The following is a 21095-nucleotide window of genomic DNA, read 5'->3' on the forward strand; positions in this document are numbered from 1 at the left end:
GGAAGCTTTGCATCATTGTTCTTGTGTGTGTATGTGTGTGTGTGTGTGTGTGTGTGTGTGCGCGCACGCACTCACATGTGGGCTTCTACATTTGTTTTTGTTTTTATGGCTTCTTAACCCAAGAAATGGGACAGAAGGAAAAATGAGAAGTGGGGCCCGAGCAAAACCATGTGATGAAGCCAGGAGAAGGAATGGAACGTACTTAGCCGCTGGAATAAAAACTGTAACTGTGCGAAGTGGCCAGGAAGGCAGGGCCAAGATACAGGGCATCAGGGGAACATCAGAAGGGACCATCAAAACAAGAGCTGGGCCCAGGGATCCTAGTTCCTGAACCAAAGAACAATGTGTGTGAACAGAAGGATAAAGAATTCCCCAAGGGAAGATCCATTCAGACAACCATGAAAAGCCAAAGGCACAGATGAAATATGACAAAATCTAACTGAACAAGTAGTTGAAGGAAGATGAAGGCCACTGGGTCATTTCCTCCTCGCCGCCAATTCTTCTGTCACCCTCTTGCCTTTGGTCTTCTTCCCTGATGTTCAGAAAGCTTGTGTTTCATTAGGGGTGGGTTTTCTTTCCCCACTCCTGACCTCCACCCCCGGGCACTGGGAGTAGGGGAGGTCTTCAGGCTTATGAAATGCCTTCAGCATCAGAGGCAGACCCCGTGGCACTCCCAGCGAGACTGGGAGGAGAAAAACACTGATGGTGGAAAAGGGGAGTTTCTCAATGAGAAACTCAATGAGATTCCTTCTCGCCTGTCCTCTTACTAACCTGAATCTCTCTCTGGTCCTGTGACTGCGGTTTTCCTTGCTCGTTAAGGGGAATTCATGTTCCCCCCTTTCCCCAATCACCGGCAACGGTGACACGTTCCCCCTCTCATTCCGGGCAGGAGGCTGAAGGCTGATGGGCCAGCAGGGGGCTTCTCACCTGCTGTGAATCGCAATCATTGACTTCTGCCCTCATAGATCCGTGCCTGTCAAACCCCTGTGAACATGGCGGGGACTGCCTTGTCAGTGGCGACACCTTCACCTGCAGCTGTCCGGCCCCTTTCTCTGGAAACAGGTGTCAGAATGGTGAGTGTGCTTTCACTGGCTTCCCTCTTCCCTCTGAGTTGAACAAGAGGCTATTACTCCCCCAGCTTTAGGGGCCAGAAAGGGCGGAATGATTCCGTGGAAAAGGTAATGACCACACATATTGTACCCCCCATGACGGACTTCTCGGCACCATAACAAGCAGCATCTCATTGAATCCTCCCCCATGCCTGTCGGATAGACCGGTATGTCCATTCTACAGATGAGAACACTGAGGCTAAGAGGAGATAAGAGCTGGACTCTGACCAAGCTGTATCCTCCACTCAGGGCTTGTGGTTTAGAGTGTTTAGACTAACTATAGCAGAGAAATACTGTTCTCGAATGAGAGAGCGGGAAGAATCTGAAGGCACATGAGGCCCAATCCAGTTAGAGAAAGGGAGCCCAGAGATACAGGGGACTTGCTCATGGTCACACAGGTAGTTAGAAGAGCAGAAACTAGCGTCCTGGTGCCTGGCTCCCATCCCCAGGCTCTTTTTTCCTACCATCCTTACAATGTCTGACTTCGGTGACCTCTTCTGGGCATAACATGAAGCTATGTGATGAGATATTGAGACTAGAACTCTTACGGGCTAAGTGCGCCCCTGGAGAGAACATGGTTCTGTTCCATCTAGCCACCATCTAACTGGAGTGAGGGGGCCAGTGAGGACCTTTAAATAGGGCTTTATGATTGCCTTGTTTTCTCTGTGCTCTCTCCACCCCTTCCTTCCATTTGCAATCCTGTAAGTCCTTCAATAAACGTATCAGGATGGTTTGGGGTATCAGGTATTAACAAAATATCTGGGTTCACCCCTCAACTTCCCCAAAGAACGACAAAATTGTAAATAGAATATGAAATCAACTACAAAGTAGAGAAACTGACATTGCAGTTCTATTTGTTTGTGGAAGGTGTAAAAATTATTAAGTTTTTTGTTTTTTGCTTTTTGTTTTTTTTTTTTTTTGATCAAGACAGAGTAAAAAAAAGTATATGAGCCCTGGAAGGAACTGGGATGCAATCATTCATGACCCAAGGATTTTTGTTTTTTAAATTGTCCAGGAGTAGCGTGGTGTTTCCAGACCACAGACAAGGGCATGCGTTCTGTCTGTCACCCATCCACCCCCCAACATCATATTGTGCAGGTACCCCGGTAAGTAAAATGTGTCCCCAATCATGTCACTTACTTCTCTATGGATCTCCCATAGTGCAAAACAAGTGCAAGAACAACCCATGTGAACGGGGCGAATGTCTCATTACCCAGAGTCCTCCCTATTACCGCTGCGCCTGTAAACACCCTTACAGGGGACCCGACTGTTCCACAGGTAAGTGCTGGAGGACCCTTCTCTGCTAGGTTTTCTCTCTGGCTTGTTCCTGGGATGTCTGCAAACTATGGTGTGGACGTCCAGATACCTCTGATGCTTTAGTGGCATCCGAGATGGCCCTTTTAACTAGGACTTTTTAAAAATGCATCATCCCAGAGCGCCTGGTTGGCTCAGTCAGTAGAGCGCGTGACTCTTGATTCTGGGCCTCTGAGATTGAGCCCCATGTTGGGCGTAGAGATTACTTAAAAATAAAATCTCGAAAAAAATGAAATGCATCACCCCTCGAGAGTCTAGGGGGAATTAACTAACCTGTGTTCCTTCCCATCCAAAAAGAATAATCTTGAAACTCATTTCCTCCAGGAAGTAAGCCTGGTCTATTTCTGGAATGGGCTGTGTAGGGGATTAAATCTGTACTTAGTCACTACTTTGAGTCAGGCATTGTCCCAAGGGATTTACGTTTTTTCTTACATTCTTCCAAAAATGCCACAAGGAAGAGCTTTACAGACGAAGGAATTGAAGTTCAGAGAAGTTAACTAACTTGCTTACAGCCACACAGCCATCGAAGGGCAGAGCCAGGTTTCAACCTAGCCCAGACTGGCCCCCAGTTTCCTGCTCAGTCTATACCCCTTGTTCCTTACTGGGTGACCCATCTGCTTAGGTGTTCTTCTTTGCATGGCCTCCATGATATTGACTCAACCTGGTTTGCTTATGTTCTTAAGGTCCGTGTGTACATTGACTAGAGTGTCAGTTCAGGGGTCTGTCTTTCCCCTGTGGTAACCCAACTTTTATGAAAGAATGGGCACCAGAAGAGTGCCACCAATATCTCCTCATCATCTCTGATGTAGCTACAATTCCTTCTGAAGAGACTTCCTGGCCCCACTTCCTGTGTTCACAGCGGCTCCTGCGTGCAGGCCAAATCCCTGCCAAAATGGTGGCACCTGCTCCCGGCATAGGCGGAGAACCAAGTTCACCTGTACCTGCCATGACCAGTTCAAGGGGAGATTCTGTGAAATAGGTATGGGTCTCTACCGCCTCTTCAACAGAAACTCTGGGCCACAGGGAGGCCTCTGGGATCCTTTTATGTTTGTGTTTTGTTCCCAGAATGGAGTTCACGTCAAGATTCCCAAACTCTACTATTGCCGTGGCCTTCCAACCAAAGGGCATAGGGTGCGCCTGGCTCTGTGTAAATAAAGTCACAAACTGGGATGTAGTATAGGACAATCGAGCACACCTGGGCCTCCCTTGGCCTCAACCCACAGGCCACCAGCCCTTGTGTGAGCCAAAATTAAAGAATTAATTTCCATCTACCTACAACCACCGTGTTTCATGTTTTTAAGCTGGGTTGAACATGGGATATACAAGCCACTCTCTTTCTAGAATTCATGGTGGAATCTCAGGGTGATCAGTAGTCAGGCCCGATCCTCTCCCTACTTGATGCACCTGCCAGGTCCTCTTCAGGAGCAACATGCTAGTCCCTCTCAGTTCCCATGTCCCTGCCTACTCTTTCCAAGGTCCTGATGACTGCTACGTTGGTGATGGCTACTCCTACCGAGGGAAAGTGAGTAAGACAGTCAACCAACACTCATGCCTTTACTGGAACTCCCACCTCCTCTTGCAGGAGAATTACAACATGTTTATGGAAGATGCTGAGACCCATGGGATTGGGGAGCACAACTTCTGCAGGTAAAACTAACATTCTTCTCCATGAGCAGTCTTGGGCACTTGTCAGTGTAAGGGTTTCTCTGTTCATTTCCCCTGCTCCTAGTGTTCCTTGGCCAGCTTAGAAATTGGGGAGTGGAACACTGAAATTCATCAGCTTTCTTTCTGGGAAGGTTTGCCTACACAGGATAGGCTGGTTTTGCTGCTGTAACAAACAGCTCCCAAATCCTAGTGGCTTGAATACCTCAGGGTTTAATTTTCACTGTGGCTGCATGTGTCATGTGGGCTGGGGAATGAAGAGTGAGGGAGAATCTTAGCTCCACAGAGTTACTCGAATACCCAGGAAAGGCAAGGAGAGACTCAAAAACAGGGCATGAATTTTTTTTACTGCCTGAATCTAGAATGGATGCATCATCTCTGCATATATATTTTATTGGACAGAAATAGTCATGCTTTATCCTGCCTGACTTTGAGGGAAAAATGTAAAAGATAAAATGGAATGTCTAGTCAGCATTGCAATCTCTGCCACAAGGATGCTCCGGTTTTCCCGCATCAGGATAACTCCATTTCTAGTCATGGTGATGACTAGTTACCTTCTTCCCCTTCTACTGTCTTGAGACACCTCAGATGGCTTCCTCCACTGCTCTAACCAAGGCCAAGGATGCATATCATCTGCTTACAAGGGACAGGAATTTTTTTGTATGGCTTTAAACTTGTTCCATTAAGCCAGAGGATTTCCCTTGTGTGAAATACAAATTATCTCCCACTTTCACTCACTTTGAGCTGTTTCCTTCCTAGAAGGGTCTTCAGAGTGATGCCCATGGTAGGCTTCCTCAGAGAATTCTCACACACAGGACTTAGAAGTCTGGGCAGAGGAGCTCTTCTTTTACCATGTGTCTGTGGCTATTTCACTTTCCTGACCAAGGAGAATCTTCAACAGGGATCTCATTTCTTTGCCTATAAACAATTTGATATGTCCCATGGATCTGGCACAAGGCTTGTCGACTATTTTCTCATCATTGGGATTCTTCTCTGCAAGTTAAGTTTTGCCAAAAACACTATGTGCCAGGGTTTGTTAAGCTTTTGGGAAAATGGAATGGAAAGTGGTCCCTGGAAGAATGTAGGAACTTGGTACTCTCTTATCCAAAGGTCCTTTGATGAAGTTCAGTGGCTTCACCAAGCCTTAAGCTTGGATTATTTTGTGTTTTCATTTTAGAAACCCAGATGGAGATAAAAAGCCATGGTGTTTCATCAAAGTCAACAGTGCAAAGGTGAAATGGGAGTACTGTGATATCTCAGTTTGCTCAGCCCTAGGTAAGACCACGGTTGTCCCGAAGTCCCAGTAAGGGTGAGGTTGCATGTCAATAGATAGATGTTCCTGCACCCCATCTCTTCTACACTGTCCACCCACCATACCTGTCTTACCAATTGCCATCCCAGTGGAAACCCAAACGCCCAATCCTCCACTCTGCTTTCAGGATGCCTAGCATGCCTGGATACCTTTGTAAACTGAGGCCATGTTTCCTGACTCCCAGTCAGTGTACTCAGCAAATACTTGCAGATTTCTCGATATATGCCCAGTACTATCCCAGGTCTTCAGTATACAGTAGTGATCAAATATTGACTGAGACTCCATAGCCTCTCAGGATGCGACACGGACAGAATTCCAGCCTCACAATATTCCTGGCAGTCCTCTCTGGCCCACCTCTCTAACCACGTCAGGAACTAGCACCCTCGCACCTTGGTTGATGGGATTACCTCCCTGGATAGTTTCAATTCTATGCCTTTGCTTCCATGGTCAGCTCTGTCTAGAATACTGACATATGTCTGATTTTGTCCATCTCCAACTATTCTTTAAAAATCAACTCAAGTAATCCTTCCTCCAGTGATGGATTTATATATTCACACACGTTTTTGTATACATGTCAGAATAAGAAGTAAAAAGCAACACCTTTATCATTAATTCTATAGACTTGCTTCATAGGAATCCAAGGAATTGCACAAGGAATTGTGCACATATTAATTGTGCACCTACTACCTGCCTGCCTGGTATGCATCAGTACAGTCCCTTAACTCTGAAGCTAGCTAAGCTGCTAGACTTGGAGTCATACCTTCGACAGCCTCCTTATGAGGCCCTGGAAGGAAAGTGAGTGGTGTGATTTGTCTTTCTTGTGTCCCACAGACATTGCTGACCCAGAGGGAAGCCCCACAGAGCCTCTGACCAAGCTTCCAGGGTTTGACTCATGCGGGAGGACTGAGATGACGGAGAAGAAGATCAAGAGGATCTATGGAGGCTTTAAGAGCACGGCGGGCAAGCACCCATGGCAGGCATCCCTGCAGACCTCATTGCCACTGGTCACCTCCATGCCCCAAGGCCATTTCTGTGGGGGAGCGCTGATCCACCCCTGCTGGGTGCTTACCGCTGCCCACTGTGCCAAGTAGGTGTCTACTGAAAGCAGAGGCTAGAGAGCCTCGAGTCTCTGGGGGGTGTTCTCCCCTTCCCATCAGATCAGCATTTTGGTGACCCTAGCAGGACCAGAGGGGCTGATCTAACCCTAAGAGCAAAAGAATGGCTCCTTAAAACCAGATGGGAAAGAGCTACCATGTCTAGAATGCTTACCATGGACATTATGACAGTTAATCCTGAACACAATCTGCTGGAAGACAAGCTGAGAAAGGACAAGGATTTTTACTTTTATTTATTGTAATATACCCAATGTCTAGTGCTGGTCTTCATACAGTGCCCATCCTTAGAAAATATTTGTGCAGTGAAAAAATTTATTGTTATTCTCATTCCCAGGGTCTTGGGAAGGTTTAGGACCTTGTGTAAAGTCACGTGTAAAGTGAGTAGGTAAATGAGATATGAATCCAGATTGATCTGTTTCCTTAACCTCTCCAGTCTTGCCCTGAACAGAGACAATGGCATGCTCCTATCAGATGCCATTACCATGAACCTCCTGGTTTTGTGTGTCTTCAGCCATGACTCCTGTTTGGCCTAAAGAAGCCAGCACTACTTCCCCTGAGTTCCCCAAGTTCATGGTCAGGGCTAGTCCCATGTAGCCCAGGTTTTTGCGGCAGCCTTGCAAATCTTCCTATCCAGTGTCATTAAGTGAATTCTTCTGGCATTCCTCAAACACGCAAACATTAACCTCCACAGAGAATAGTTGTTCAAGAAGTTCATTGACTGCTCTTTAGCAAATCCCAGGGGGAACAGGAGGTCTCTCAGGAAATGTGGGATACACGTCACAGCTTGCGTTTAGAGACCATGTTTCCTCACATTTTCTTATTTGGACCACACAGCAGGGTTCCGTGAGCAAGATAACAGTTATAGATGAGGATACCAAGACTGCAGAAGGTTGGGTAATTCGTCCAAGGTCAGCCAGCAACCTAGGAGCAGAGCCAGTGCTCAGCTTCAATCTCTCAAATACCGGACCATCTTACCTTCCCTTGCAGCATAAAGACCAAACATCTGAAAGTGGTGTTAGGGGACCAGGACCTGAAGAAGACAGAATTCCATGAGCAAAGATTTGGGGTGGAGAAGATCTTCAAGTACACTCACTATAATGAAAGAGAAGAGATTCCCCACAATGACATTGGCAAGTCTCCTTGATGGCAGGTCTCCTGTGGTTCTTGTTCTTGGGTAGATTTCATGACTGATGGAAAGTTGAGGTTTGGTCCTGGAAGGTGCTTTTATCTTTTTGGTCCCTAACAGACTCTATAAGGTGGAGAATTTATTCCAGGGCCTTTTAGTTTTAAGGGTCTGTGTTGATGTTATGGATAAATGAGGGGAAGAAGTGCTAGCAAGGCTATATTGTGCAAAGAACTCAGCCTTGAATCCCAGCTGCCTCCCTCTCTAGCTGGCTTCACTCCTCCAAACCTCAGCTCCTCTTCTGTAAAATGAATACACTGGTGTACAACAGTCAGCTTCCTGTGTGTTCAGTGACATGACATCCATATGTCCCCATGTACATCTGGCATCTGGTAGGTGCTCGGATGTAAAGACAATGATGTTAAGCTGCTGGTGGCTCAGCGTGTACCCCAATTCTCCATTCCTGGAACTGCCACTCTCTCTCTTTCCTCAATATCTTATTTTTCCCTCTTGAAGCTTGTTCTTTAAGAAATGGATTAGAAATTATTTCAAACTTCTCTATAATTTTTTTAATATTATGCTCAGCCTGAAGAGTGATTCCTCCCCCAAGAGAAGTTAAAAGAATGCAGTGGCCAAGGAGCAAGGCATGTGTTAGGCACTGGGAGTGGGGCTTTGCTATGTCTACCTCCTGATCAAGATGAAGCTAATGATAGAGAAGATATCATCATTCATTTCCTGTTTCTCTCCCTCCCTACTAGCTTTGCTCAAGCTAAAGCCAGTGGATGGTCACTGCGCTTTGGAATCCAAATACGTGAAGACCGTATGTTTGCCGGATAACATTTTCCCTTCTGGGACTGAGTGTCACATCTCTGGCTGGGGTGTGACAGAAACTGGTGAGTCTGGCCACGCACCCTCCTGAGACAAAGGTGGGTTGCTTTAACCAGAGAAGAAAGGGGTCAAACTCAACATCCCTTCTGAACTTGAAATCAGTGTTCTGTTGAAGATGTATTACCAAAAGAAGCTAAAGCTCTGGTTAAATCTCATTACTTCCAAGGAGCCTTCTTTGATCTTTCTCTCTGTCTCCATCCCTTACCTTGACCTCCATCAAGTATTGATCCTGTATCCACGGAGATCTCTCTCCTTCCCTAGGTAGATTGGAAAGAAAATAGATTATAAACAAGATGGGTTTGACATCAGACAGATTTGGGTTAGGTTGTTGGTTGTGTCACTTGGACAGCTGAGTTTTAGTTCCTCTACAACCACACTTACCTCCTAGGTTTGGAATCATGATAAAAGGAGCTGATAGAGTTCTATGGAGATATTCACTAAGTCAGCCCCTGGAGGGCGGGGTCTGCACTTGTTCACCTGTCTCCCCTGGAGTGCTTTGCTCAGGGGTCTCCACACTGTAGGCATTCTACAAATTTTCTTAAACCAAGCTATTGATTTGTTTCTAGGATGTGGTCTTATCCAAAAAAGTAACCACAGGATTAATTTCCTCACGTGCTGACAAGATTATATTCTCTAACATATAAACTTCAGAAGTGTGTTTCAAGTCTTTCTCAAAGACTCAAAATAGATTCCCCCCCCCCAAAATCTTGTCCTTAATAATAGAAAGCAAGAAACACTTTAAATAGACTTGTATTCATGAAGAAAATGAAATGTAATATACAAATTTGCCAGAAGGCTTTTGGGAAAGAAGATTTTGGGTTAATCAGATCTAGGCTTAACAGGAGACCAGTCTTCACGGGGATCATCACTGTCGTGCACCTAAACCTTTCAATATCACCATGCTGACCAGAGCACACTGAACAGACCAGAGGATTTTCTCTGGGAAGTGGGTAATCTAACGGAGCAACCAGGAGACTGCACCTGTCATTAGGAATGTACTGTGTGCCAGCCCTCCACTAGGAAATTTAAAAAGTGGTTTAAGACACTATCCCTGCCCTTCTGACCCGATGGTCTAGTTGGGAAGACAGAAGAGAGAATAAATGTCTCTGTTCCACTGTGATATAAGCACAGTGTGGAAGGTCTAAAAACCCACGGTAACGCCGGGAGGTCAAGAGCTCCCATCCGTGAAAGAGGAGACTCCTAAGCCCAGCTTAAACCTGGGCCCATCTTCTTATCCATACTAGCTTCTGGTGGGGCAGGTGTTACCTGGGTCCCCACAGTGGTGACTTCTTTCCTCTACCCGACAGGGGAAGGCTCCCGCCATCTCCTGGATGCCAAGGTCAAGCTGATTGCCAACACCTTGTGCAACTCCCACCGACTCTATGACCACATGATCGACGACAGCATGATTTGTGCAGGAAACCTGCAGAAGCCTGGGAAAGATTCCTGCCAGGTCAGAGGTTCCCAATGGCACTTGGAGAAGGAGACGTGGGTGGGAGCTTGCGCTGGGCAGAGGCCAGACTGAGAGCCCAGGGCTGGGAGAACGGTTCAGAGGCCCACCTGCCGTAAAGCTGAGGCTCAGGCAGGGATACCGGTCTTCTGGCAAGTTGGTACCCATATCCATCCAGGAAGATCCAGCACAGTGACTATAGTGGCCACTTGGCCTACCTTGTCTAATTTAATTCTCATGACCCTGGTGAAGGCGATATCATCATCACCAGATCACAGATATTTCGAGAAATGATCTTGGCTCTTTCACCTAGGCTCATTCACACTCACCTAGGTGGTGAGTGGCAGAGCGAGAATTTGCTTCCCTTTGTTTAAATGTGAAGACGGTGCCTCTGGTCTCGGCCCTGGGCAACAGGGCCGAAAATCCCAATGAGGACCCAGGCAAGAGACCAGTGTCTAGGAGAAAGATGACAGGCCCCGAGAATTCGCAATAATATTAACCAAGCATTGGGATTTGCGTATGTATGTGTATGTGTAAGTGTATGTGTATGTGTATGTGTATGTGTATGTGTATGTGAGAGCGACATTAAGACGGGGGTGGGGATTCAGCTGTAGCAAACTAAGTGGTTGAGTGGCTCCTTAGCCTGCTGGCCTTCCCTCCAGTCTAGGACTTTTGGGGACCGCAAGCCATGGAGGCCCATGGTGACTCAGAGGTTGCAGGACAGGGAGAGGGTGCAGGTTCCATTGACTGGTGCCAAGGGTTCTCAAGCCTTTCCCTCAAGTCGGAGACCAGGCCCCCTCGTGTCTCTCTCTATAGAGGTCATATCTCACCAGAGACATCCTTCCTAGACTCCCAGGAACACCTAAGCTTAGAATTTTCTGTCTCCCTCAAAAGTCCCCCAGCTGTCCTGGAAACCCCAGTGTGAACACACTCAAACCTCAGCTCTCCTTCTTACAAAGGGGCCCAACAATGATCTGCCGGCCTCGAGCTGGGGTGGGAAATCACCATCACTCTCTCTCAGGTTTGTCCCTTCCCAAGGGACCGCAGATACCCACCTACTCAAAAGAGGGTCGTGGGCTGATGGGTGTGATTTGTCTGAACCCCCTGGAAGATGAGAAGGAAACAGATCATTTTGTTCTCTAGGTATTCCAAGGGCTTTGCTTGCAGGCTTTGGAAAACAGTCATGGGTTTGAATCCTGGATCTTTCTCTTTTGACTTTTGTCCATCACTGAATTGCTTTGTCAGCTCGGGCTGCTCTAGTAAATCCCCACAGATTGACTTAAATAGCATGGATGTATTCCTCCCAGTTCTGGAGGCTGGCTGTCCAGATCAGGGTGTCAGCGTGGTCAGGCTCCAGGGGGCGCCCTCTCCCAGGTTACAAACAGCTGACTCCTTGTGACCTCACATGGAGGAAACAGGGGGCTACCCCTGTGGGGTCTCTTTCCCCAGGGAACTAATCCCATGCTCGATGACTTCACCTCATCTCCTCCCAAACGCCCTACCCACTGATAGCATCACATTGGGGAGTTAGGCTTCAACATCAGGATTTTGGGGGAGGAACACATTTCAGTACACATTACACTGAAATAATTCTCCAATCTCGGGTGCCCAATCTACAATATGGAAATAACGTATGCATAAAATCCTAAGGTGTGGCTAAGATTCAAAGAGATGATTCACTAAAAATCCTCTCACTGGCTAGTGTAAGCCATGGTGCACGGTGAGAGCCGTCCCTTCTCACCAGCTTCCTCCTGCCATGTGAGCTGGGCTCAACCAGAACTCGGCACTGTTCTATGTACTTGACAGACATTAATCTGCACAGGAGCTGGGGCGGGGTGGGGGGAGGTCTGTTGTTCTCCACAACCCACCATGTGAGAAACTGAGGCCCACTTCAGCGGGCCTGGTTTGGAACTAAGAAGATCTAATCCCATAGACCGTGTTGACAATCTAGACTATGCTGTCTCTGAGCCCCGTCCTCCCCACATTGTGTGTGCCCTGTGGGGCCTGGGAGAACTCTGTCCAAGCAGGGTACCATCCCCACCCCCACCAGACCTTGCAGGAATGAGAAGTTGGGGGCTCCTGAGAACTCGCTGTGACTACGAGTCATGACTAAGTGTGTGGAAGCAGGGGCGTGACCACTGTGGTCCAGCCCTGTGGCTTCTCTGCCAACCCCTCGTGGACTCAGGGACCTAGGGTGGTACTCGCTTCTCTCTCTTCAAAGCTTTGTGTCTTAGGAGGCATTGGAAGAGCCCTGCCACCACTTTCCAGAGAAACCCACTGGGACGATTTCCTCCATTGCCCCCTGGCATCTCCTCATGGAAGGCAGAACGTGTCTCTGAATGTATCCTGATTCATAAAGCTGAACTCAGGTGTCTTTTTTCCCTCAGGGTGACTCTGGAGGCCCTCTGACCTGTGAGAAGAACGGCACCTACTACGTCTATGGGATAGTGAGCTGGGGCCTGGAATGTGGGAAGAAGCCAGGAGTCTACACCCAAGTTACCAAATTCCTGAGTTGGATCAGAGCCACCATCCAAAAGGAGGGTAGCTTCTAAAGTGTCTTCTGAACCTGAGAGCCTATTGTCCCGAGCACCTGGACAAGGCCAGGCCTCATGGGCAGCACTGGACGCCCCGGGAGCCCCCAGGAGGCCATATAGCCGAGTGGCCATGTAAGCAGAGAAAATGGCTGACCACCCTGGGGCCACCCCAGACCAACACATCCACTGCTTTATCAGGCTGCCTCATGGGTAACCCAAGAAATGCCAGAACCCACCCAATAGATACTTTGTTGGCTTCCCTTCAAACGTGGGCACCTTCTAGAAAATCACAGACTGCCTTCACCTCAGATATTTGCAAACGTGGGATCTCAGAATGACCGGAGCCAGTGGGAGTCACCTTGACATCTTTATTCCTCATCCCAGACACCCAAGGTGCGCCACAGAACGGGCCACCCACTTCCAGGATTAGACCGGAGACCAAAAATACAAGATTCTCTGTGGCGTTCTGAGAGTCGTTGTTTTAGTAAAGGGGGCTCGGGGAAGGGCTGCCGCACGGTTTTTTCAGCTCGCTCGAACGGAAGCACGTCTCTGGTGGGCACCTTTCCTCCTGAGCCTCTTTTCCAAGAATCCTGGGCGGACGCAGCTCACTCACAACGACAGAACCTTCCTCCTGTTGACATGTAGAATCTCCATGGCGTCTGGGTTCACGTCCCCCCTCTGATTATCCGTGGGCCCCACAGCCTCTGGCCCCCCCTGCGGAAATCAAACACACGTCCCTGAGTCAGAGTGAAGCTTCCGCCCGGCTCCCACAGGATGAGAGATGCTACCCTACCCTACCCTGCTCCTCCTCCCCCTCCCCAAGAGAAAGGATCCTCGAGGCAAGAAGGAGAAAGAAGCAAAGCCAATCTCTCATTTAGACGTGGTGTCTTTCTTCAGAACAAAGTAGGGTTCAAAACCCAGACTGCTGCAGCCAGCGAGTCCCTGACCCTTTCTACGCATGTAACGAGCCGGCAGTGAGCGCAGCCTGGGCTGCCGTGGCCCGCGATTGAAGGAGCCCCGGTAGGTTTGTCTCCGCACAACTAATGGCCGTGACTTCAGAGAAAACCCTGCAGGAAGTTTAACCCGGGTGTCATCCGCCCGGCCATCTCAGACCCATGAAATTAGGCGCCTTGCCCCAGCTGTGTTTCTCACTTCTTCAGAGCTGGCTGACCTCTGGCCAAAAATAAAGTTTGAAAAGAAACAATGAGTCTGCCTTTCCCCACGGCCTTGCCGGCTGGGGTGGGTTTGCAGCTGGCTACTCACAGAAGCCCCCCGGAGACTCGGGCCCCTCGCCTTGGCCAGTTCTGCCGCCCGCCGGGCCATTTCCACTTTGTAGGAGCCGGGAGGTGTCCAGCCAATACCTCTGGTCAGGTTCAAGTCAGATTTGTACTTGACCTTAGGGGACGGAGGGAAGCAAGACAAATAGGTCAGCAGGGTCTGGGGTGGTGGAACATAGGCCGCCGTCAGCAAAGCCAGGACAAGGGGAGCGAACTCCTCCGAGAGCTGCTGCGCGGAGGGCCCGATGTGCTACGAGCCAGGCCAGCATGTCCCCGGGCTTTGCATCTTTTGACTCAAGCAACAGGAGTGACACTGGGGGCCGAAGGTGGGGAGGAAAGGGTTCAAGTCTGAGCTCCCACCTCGACTCGCTCCGTGGCCTCAGGAAAGCCATTTTCCTTCTCTGGGCTTCAGCTACCTCCCAGGGGAAGTGCAAGGACAGAGTTAGGGACCGGCTAAGACCTCTTAGAAACAATGTGGCAGAACCGTTGAGAGCTTGAGCTCTCACATCAAACCAAATGGGGTTCGTATCCCAGGCCTGCCCCCTTTCGCTGGGTGATCTTGAGTCAGTTCCCTAACCTTTCCAGGCCTGCGGTTTCTCATCTGGATAATGGGGCAGGGACGGGTTGCTGTGGGAGCTCCAGGACGCTGTGGTTGAAGAAGCATTTGGCAGCGAGCCTAGTCCACTGTAGAGACTCCACAAATTAGAATTATTAGTCCTTCTGACTCTACAGTGTTAGGTCTCCCAGATTCTACCTCAGCCCAGCTCCCCCCTGAAGGTCATGGGGCATGCTCTGTGGTGGCCAAGGCAGGGGAGGAGGGGCTTGGCTGGGCGGGAGTGGGGGGCATGGGGGACAGCTCACATCGCTCTGCAGTTGGTGGGCCTTCTGTGCGTGCTTCAGGCCTAGCTGCTCAGGGTCGCAGGTGGGCTGAGGCAGGGGCTGCCTGTAGCCTGTGTCGCTGGCCAGCTGCTGGCTCCTCCTGGCCTGGATGAAGCCAGGCTGGTCCGGGCGGCTGTGAAACTGGGACCGACTCTTGGCAAAGTCCTTCTTGTACTCATTGTCACTCTGGAGTTTGCCAACGCTGAGGAAATGCCTCATCCTTGGGTCGTCGTTGACGCTGCGGTAACCAATCTGCAGGCCCCGGTCCCGTAGGAAGGCCTCTTTATACCGGAACTGCAGGTCAGAGAAGCAGAGATGGGTCCTGGGGGCCTGCCTGCTCTCCCGGGCCAGCCCACAGGATTCTCAGCAGGAAGCGCACCACGGGGTAAGAGCACAGCTTCGGATTCAGGCAGACCTGGAATCTAGAGCTCCCTCTGCTACCTTCCAGCTGTGTGGCCTGAGACCAGTTACTGAGTCTCTCTGAGCCTCCGTTTCCTCACCCGATAAAATGGGAGAACGAGCCTCCACCCCACGGGACACGGAGAGGAGTCAGTGAGCTGGGGGCTGAGATTCAGATTCCTGCCCAGCGAGCGGCAGCTGGAGGTACTAAGGCTGCTGTAACGAATAACTCAACAGGAAGAGGAACACGCCCACTCTCTCAGTGGTCACTCTTCCTTTGATTCTTCCCAGCCTCCAGGGACCCTGTCTAGGGTTCCTCAAACTATCTATAGGGAAGGATCAGATTCGTTTTGTTTTGGTTTTTGAATTTCCAATCCACCAAAGACCCAAAGGTGGCTCTACAGCATCTCATTCGTATGTCGTGGTAACACCCAAGCCAGCCTCTGCCCTGCCGCAGACGAGTCCCCCGGGCACAGGCTTGGTTGTCACAACGACTGGTTGCCAAAAATGTTTCTGAACGCTTGTTCTCGATTTCTGGACCGACTGTGGGCAGATGCGAACTATTCACGAGTGATCCGTGATCTACCTTCCGTTTCCATAAAATGGCTGCCATGTTTTGAACACTTTGTTACTTGCATGGCCCTGGAAACCATGTTGTTTTCAGCCCTACGTCGATCCTAGAAGATGAATATTGTATCCCCATTTCACAGATGAAGATGTGAGCTTTCGAAGAATGTAAGCAACTTGCCCAACACTACACGGCCAAGTCCCAAGTGACTGAGCCAAGATTGGAACTCAAAATCAATCTGGGGAAAAGCTCAATCTCTTTCTACCCTGTCACACTGCACTTCAGCTAGAAGTCCCTTTACTGTGGATTAACACATCAGTCACATGTTAGTTCACTTCTAGGGACCCACACGTCAACTTCTAAGAGCGTCCTCACCAACCTGAAATTTCTGGCTAAGGTTCTAGAAACTAAGGGCCTATTTTTAATTTCATTTGAAATACTTGCCAGGTTTGGGTGCCTGGTGGTTTGCTTTTCAACAGAACTGGGAAAAGCAGTCAGACCTATTAGTGACAGAGGGACAGGGAGCCCAAGGTCTTACGTCACTGGCGATTTCCCTGGACGCCCGGGCAGTCTGGAATGGAATGGCGTCCAGCCTGAAGTCATAGCCGCCAGCCCGGGTCTGTTCCCAAGAGCTTCTGTAGGCTTTCTAGATGGGGAAAACAGAAAACTGAGTGAACAGGGAGTGAGAACCCCATACTTGGTGTGTTTTTAGCTCCGAGCAGGAATGAATGCATACCCTCCATCCTGCAGGTGTCCAAGGACAGAGCCATGGCCTACATCCATCCCAAGGAGCTCCCCAAGCTCTTGGGACTGGTGGGGCTGGCCACGAGGGGTTCAGCTCTAAGATCCTGGCCTGAGCATCAGGCCCTGCTCTGGGGGGTCTGGGGTCTGTGAGTCTGGCTCATTTACTACATCCTGGTGGTACCAGAGGTCCTGTCCTACTCTTTCCTGTCTTTGCATTCACTTTCAGGGCCTCGGGTCTGCAGCTTCTGGATGCCAGAACTCAAAGCTTGAGAACTCCTTGGGTCTCCATTCCTTGGGTCCGGGCACCCATGTGTTTGTTAGCTCCAATGACTTCCTGGGGGCCCCCTCGGCTACTTCTGAAGCTGAGTCCCACCATCACAATGAAGCATGACGCCTCCCACAGGTAGCCCCCTGGTGCCCGCATGGGAGGAAGAGCCTTCACCTGAATTAAATTGATTGCCAAGAACCTGACCGAGTTCCTGACCCGTGTATTTCACATCTTCCTCTTTCATTTTTTCCCTTTTGAAGTTGTTCTCACACACCCTCCGGGAGTCTGTAATCACATCCTCTTGGTCCTCAGGTAGACCCACATACCGGAGAGAGCATCAAAATCTCCCATGCCTTCATGTAGCTACTATTTTTTTTTTTTTAAGATAAGGGAATGGCTCCATGAAAGGAACCATCTGGAGATCCCAGCGGAGGGCTGTCCTTTATTCGGCCACAGAGAAGGGGGACAGCAGGTGAGACACAGCAGCAGACGACAAAGTGACAGCCCCAGACCGTGTCAGTGGCTCACTCATTCCGAGAGCCACAGCAGATCAGGAGGCCCCTGAAGAACCTTACTTTTGTCACTTGGAAATAGAGGTCACAGCTGAGGCTATGTTCTACAGGGGATTGAGGGGATTAAGCAAAGGAGGGATGGCAGATAAAAAGCAAAGGGCCTCGCACCACTGCACAACTGGGCCTGGAACCAGAGGGGCCCACGGAGAAGGAGCCACATTGTTATGGAGCTCACCCTCCATCACCCTCACCATCATCATCCTCTCCAACGCCAACATCCAAACCCGCCAACCACGAGCCAAATACCTGCTGTGTTCAGGGGCCTAATTGCCTAATTGATGGGTCACACATAGCCCTGAGGATTCAGTTTACTGGGTCACCATGGATGGAGCAGGAGGATGGAATGATAGGTAGACAGAGAGCAACATTTAGATAAGGACGGAACAAGCATCACCTTTAGCATTCCGCCCCCTGATACGGTGGCCCCACCAACAGTAGCATATACAGCAAATAGAGTCCAAGCCCTTAGCATCCCCTGGGAAGGGGACAGCTGGCGCCTTCCTATAAAGGGTCTCCACGCCGGATCTGGGCTAGGCAAGGACTCCAAACTTTCCTCAGCACCAAGCTCTGACGTCACCCCACTCTGGCGTCTGATGCACCCCAGCTCTCCAGCCTCCACAAGGGAGGCTCACCTAGTGCAAGGGGCCGAAATTGGGGTTCTCTCCAAGGCGCCCCCTCCCTGTCCCCTGCTCCTTCTCCCTGTATACTATTTGCTTGATGGTGATCACTTCCTGCCTGAGTTTTTTTTTTATTCTGTTGAGGTTTCTGCCTTGCCACTGGGAGCCTTTAGATTCCGTAGGCCCTTTGATTTGGAACCCTGGGCGTCCTCTTCTTTATCACAGTGGGCGCAGTTTTGTCCTCATCCTCACACATTAGAGTCATTTGATTTTTAGTTATTTCGGCTGCCTTACACATCTCAATGGCTTTCTTTGCCCAGGAAGGTCACTTTCCCCGCACATCTTCCTCACAGAGCACTTGATCCAATTGTGTGCATTCTCCACGCCCCCGAAGAAGTGCTCTTTCAAAAGAGGTTCATGAGTTCCCCACATCCCACATGCCCCGGCGGCTCATTTCAGCTCCGGGACTCTGCAGACTGGCATCCCTCGTGAACCGAGAGGCGCTCTGTCGCCAGCCCAGGGTGGCCATCCTCCTTCGGCTGGACCCCAATGGGACTAGCAGTCTCACCCCGGTTTTCCCGGCTCAGGGCTTCCAATCCCGGCGGCCGGCGGAGGCCGGGCCTTCCCCCATCCTCGGAGCACGAACGCCATGGAGGTTTTGTCCCAGCTCTGCTGAGGGGGAGGTCCCGCTTCCCCCAGATGGAGGTCAGCCCACCAGAGCTGCTGTTCTAAAATTATCACTCACACATCCCTCAAAAGCCTCAAATGGTCATAATAACTCATATTTACAAAGCGCCGTCGCATTCACCGCGTGGGATCCCACAGGGCTTTACAAACGCCACAAACTAATACACACGCTAACTAGAAGGCGCCCGGCGCCGCCCCCCGCAAGGCAGCCACCTCTGGGGGGCGCGGGAGCAGCTGTTGATCCGCGCGCAGCCCCAGGACACAATGGCCAGGCCAGGGAGGGAAGAATGGCTGGACTCTGGGAGGCCCCGCGCGGCCCCAGGCCAACACACTCAGCCTGTGTGATTCTGATCTGACGCTGCCGTTTGATTCTGCCGCCCGCCTACCTGTCATCCCCGGATCACAGCTTCGCTGGCTGCTCGGCGGCCTATTCTGTGGCAACCGGGGCCTCCAACCCCCGCTAACAACACGCCCGGGTTTAGGAAACAGCATCTTGGTTATGCACGCAAAGGGCAGACATCTGAGGGGAACAGAAGTGTGGAGGCCGCCGCCTCCTGCACAAAGGGGCCGCTTGTGTTTGTGCCTGATGGACGACAATTGCGCGGCGAGAGAGGGCCGCCGGGCCTCCGGAGTCACCCGGCTCCAGGGAGACGCGTCCGGGAAAGAAACGGAGCAGGGGTCTACACCTGCCAGGGCCAGGGGAGCCCCAGACGGCGGCCTTCGCCCATGGTGCCCGGAGCCAGAGTTTTCAAGCCGGAAGGAGCCGCAGACATCGTTGACCCAGCTCCATCCCATTTTCCAGTTGAGGAAACTGGGGCCCGGAGAGGAAAGTGCCTCAGAGTCACACGGGCTGTCTGTCTCCCTCTTGGTTCTGGGTTCTTCCTGTCTCAAGTCCTCTCCTTCCTGCGACTTTTCTCCCCACCAACAAATACAATCCAGTGCGGGTATAGACACATTTGCAGAAGGAGGGGCGCGCCACACAAAGCATGGCTCCACTTACGTCACTCAGGTGCAGTGCGTTGAGGCGGGCTCGGGTGAAATCCGGATGGTCGGGGATCGGGGTGTACCTGTGCAGGGATTCCGCATCCCCCAACCTGTACAGGCGCTGTGGGGGAGACAGGCTGCGGTCAATGCAGAACAGGCAGGTGGCCGAGGTTATGGGTGAGAAGCAGGCTGCCCCTCCCCACCCAGGTGCCATGAGAGCAGAACCCAGCCCTGCCCAAGGGAGAACGTCCCTCCAGAACCCACCACCGGACCCACCGTGCCCGTGGGCCGAGAGTCAGGGAGGGTTGGCTGGTGGTAAGTAGCCCCCATTTAAATATTTATCAAGATCTGCTCCAAATAGGCCCCAAACCAGCATCCTGGTTGGCCTCATCTGTGTGGTTTTACAAACAGTATAAGGTGTGGGGCTCTTTTGAGACTCTTTGCAATTGAGTATTATTAAGTTTTCTACTAGTATGAAGATGTCCTAATGCCCTTATTGCTTAATAATAAATGAATAGTAATAATAAAAAGACACAACCATTAATCCTAAAATGCCTTAATATGTTTTAAGAAAATTAAAGTTTTCAGAGTCTACCTGGGTCCCAGGAAGACACAAGTTTAAAACTCAAGCTTTCTCTCAGTTGCTATTTTTAAAGCAGTGATCTAAGAGCTACAAAGAATTTTAGAACGGGATAGAGTCTCATCTCCTTTTAGAGAGGATAATATAGTATTGAATATTCTGATCCTTTTCCAAATTCAGTTTGGGCTTCACGAACGTGAACCTGTCGGTATATTTGGACTCCGTGTGACCAGGGGTCAGCTTTGTCACTGTGTGTGCAAAATCAAATCCCTCGACGAGGTCAGAGAAAAAAATATTTAAGTTCCTATACTTCAAAATAAATATAGGAGAGAAGAAATGAGGCTAAATCATACAGAGAGAACAGAAACAGAAAGAAGCCTTTAATATAGCTGTTCTTTCTTTTTTCTAACTGGGTTATGTTCAGCTTTTAATTCCATTACCATCTATCAATAATTCGGATGTATCTCATCTAGTGTTAGTAAAAGAGCATCAATAATACGCAGTATTAATATTGTTATGATTATGAACCAAACCATAATAAGGGGCCTGTACTGAGGACCTACTACGTTCCCCATACTTGCTAAAAGGTTCACATATGCTTATTTATTTATTTCTCATTTAATTCACTTAATGGAGGTTAGGAGAGAACAAGTAACTGGCCCTACATCACCCAGGTAGTGGACAGAAAGTTTGCATTTCCATCTATCCCAAGCCCGTGCTCTTAAGCACTGAGTACTGAGCTACACTGCCCACTCCTGGGCACCTACGGTTGATGGCGAAAACATACCCACCTCATTGCAATGCATGTAGCTGTTCTTGGCATGAACCAGGTCTGGGGAGTCAACCACTGTGGTGAACTTGATACTATCTGGTTTCTTACGGTATTTGGTCTATAAGAGAAAGACACAGATTCCCACAAAACAGTTGAATACGATGTATTTTTCTGAATGCGGCTTCACTCCACCCACTGGGTACCGGATGTGCCAATGACACTACTGAAAAACAAGTCTCTC

At 49.8% G+C, this 21095-nt stretch overlaps 2 protein-coding genes across 7 annotated transcripts in view; one reads left to right on the forward strand and one right to left on the reverse strand.

The window, feature by feature from the left end:
* HABP2 (hyaluronan binding protein 2) overlaps positions 1-13708 on the forward strand; it is a 31951-nt gene extending 18243 nt beyond the window's left edge. Inside the window, exons 4-13 of the mRNA XM_032313284.1 lie at positions 966-1073; positions 2271-2387; positions 3283-3402; positions 3899-4070; positions 5263-5360; positions 6229-6484; positions 7500-7642; positions 8394-8528; positions 9831-9976; positions 12361-13708. Coding sequence (XP_032169175.1) covers positions 966-1073; positions 2271-2387; positions 3283-3402; positions 3899-4070; positions 5263-5360; positions 6229-6484; positions 7500-7642; positions 8394-8528; positions 9831-9976; positions 12361-12525 — 1460 coding nt within the window. The 3' untranslated portion in view covers positions 12526-13708. The remainder of the gene's footprint in view (positions 1-965; positions 1074-2270; positions 2388-3282; positions 3403-3898; positions 4071-5262; positions 5361-6228; positions 6485-7499; positions 7643-8393; positions 8529-9830; positions 9977-12360) is intronic.
* NRAP (nebulin related anchoring protein) overlaps positions 12862-21095 on the reverse strand; it is a 69356-nt gene continuing 61122 nt past the window's right edge. For all 6 annotated transcript variants that reach the window (XM_032313283.1, XM_032313281.1, XM_032313279.1 and 3 more), the window contains 6 exons: positions 20874-20972; positions 19519-19623; positions 16169-16276; positions 14646-14957; positions 13771-13902; positions 12862-13221 (listed from right to left, as the gene is read on the reverse strand). In XM_032313283.1, coding sequence (XP_032169174.1) covers positions 13117-13221; positions 13771-13902; positions 14646-14957; positions 16169-16276; positions 19519-19623; positions 20874-20972 — 861 coding nt within the window. In that variant the 3' untranslated portion in view covers positions 12862-13116. The remainder of the gene's footprint in view (positions 13222-13770; positions 13903-14645; positions 14958-16168; positions 16277-19518; positions 19624-20873; positions 20973-21095) is intronic.

This window comes from Mustela erminea, chromosome 14 (assembly GCF_009829155.1).
Source record: "Mustela erminea isolate mMusErm1 chromosome 14, mMusErm1.Pri, whole genome shotgun sequence".
Taxonomy (NCBI): Eukaryota; Metazoa; Chordata; class Mammalia; order Carnivora; family Mustelidae; genus Mustela; species Mustela erminea.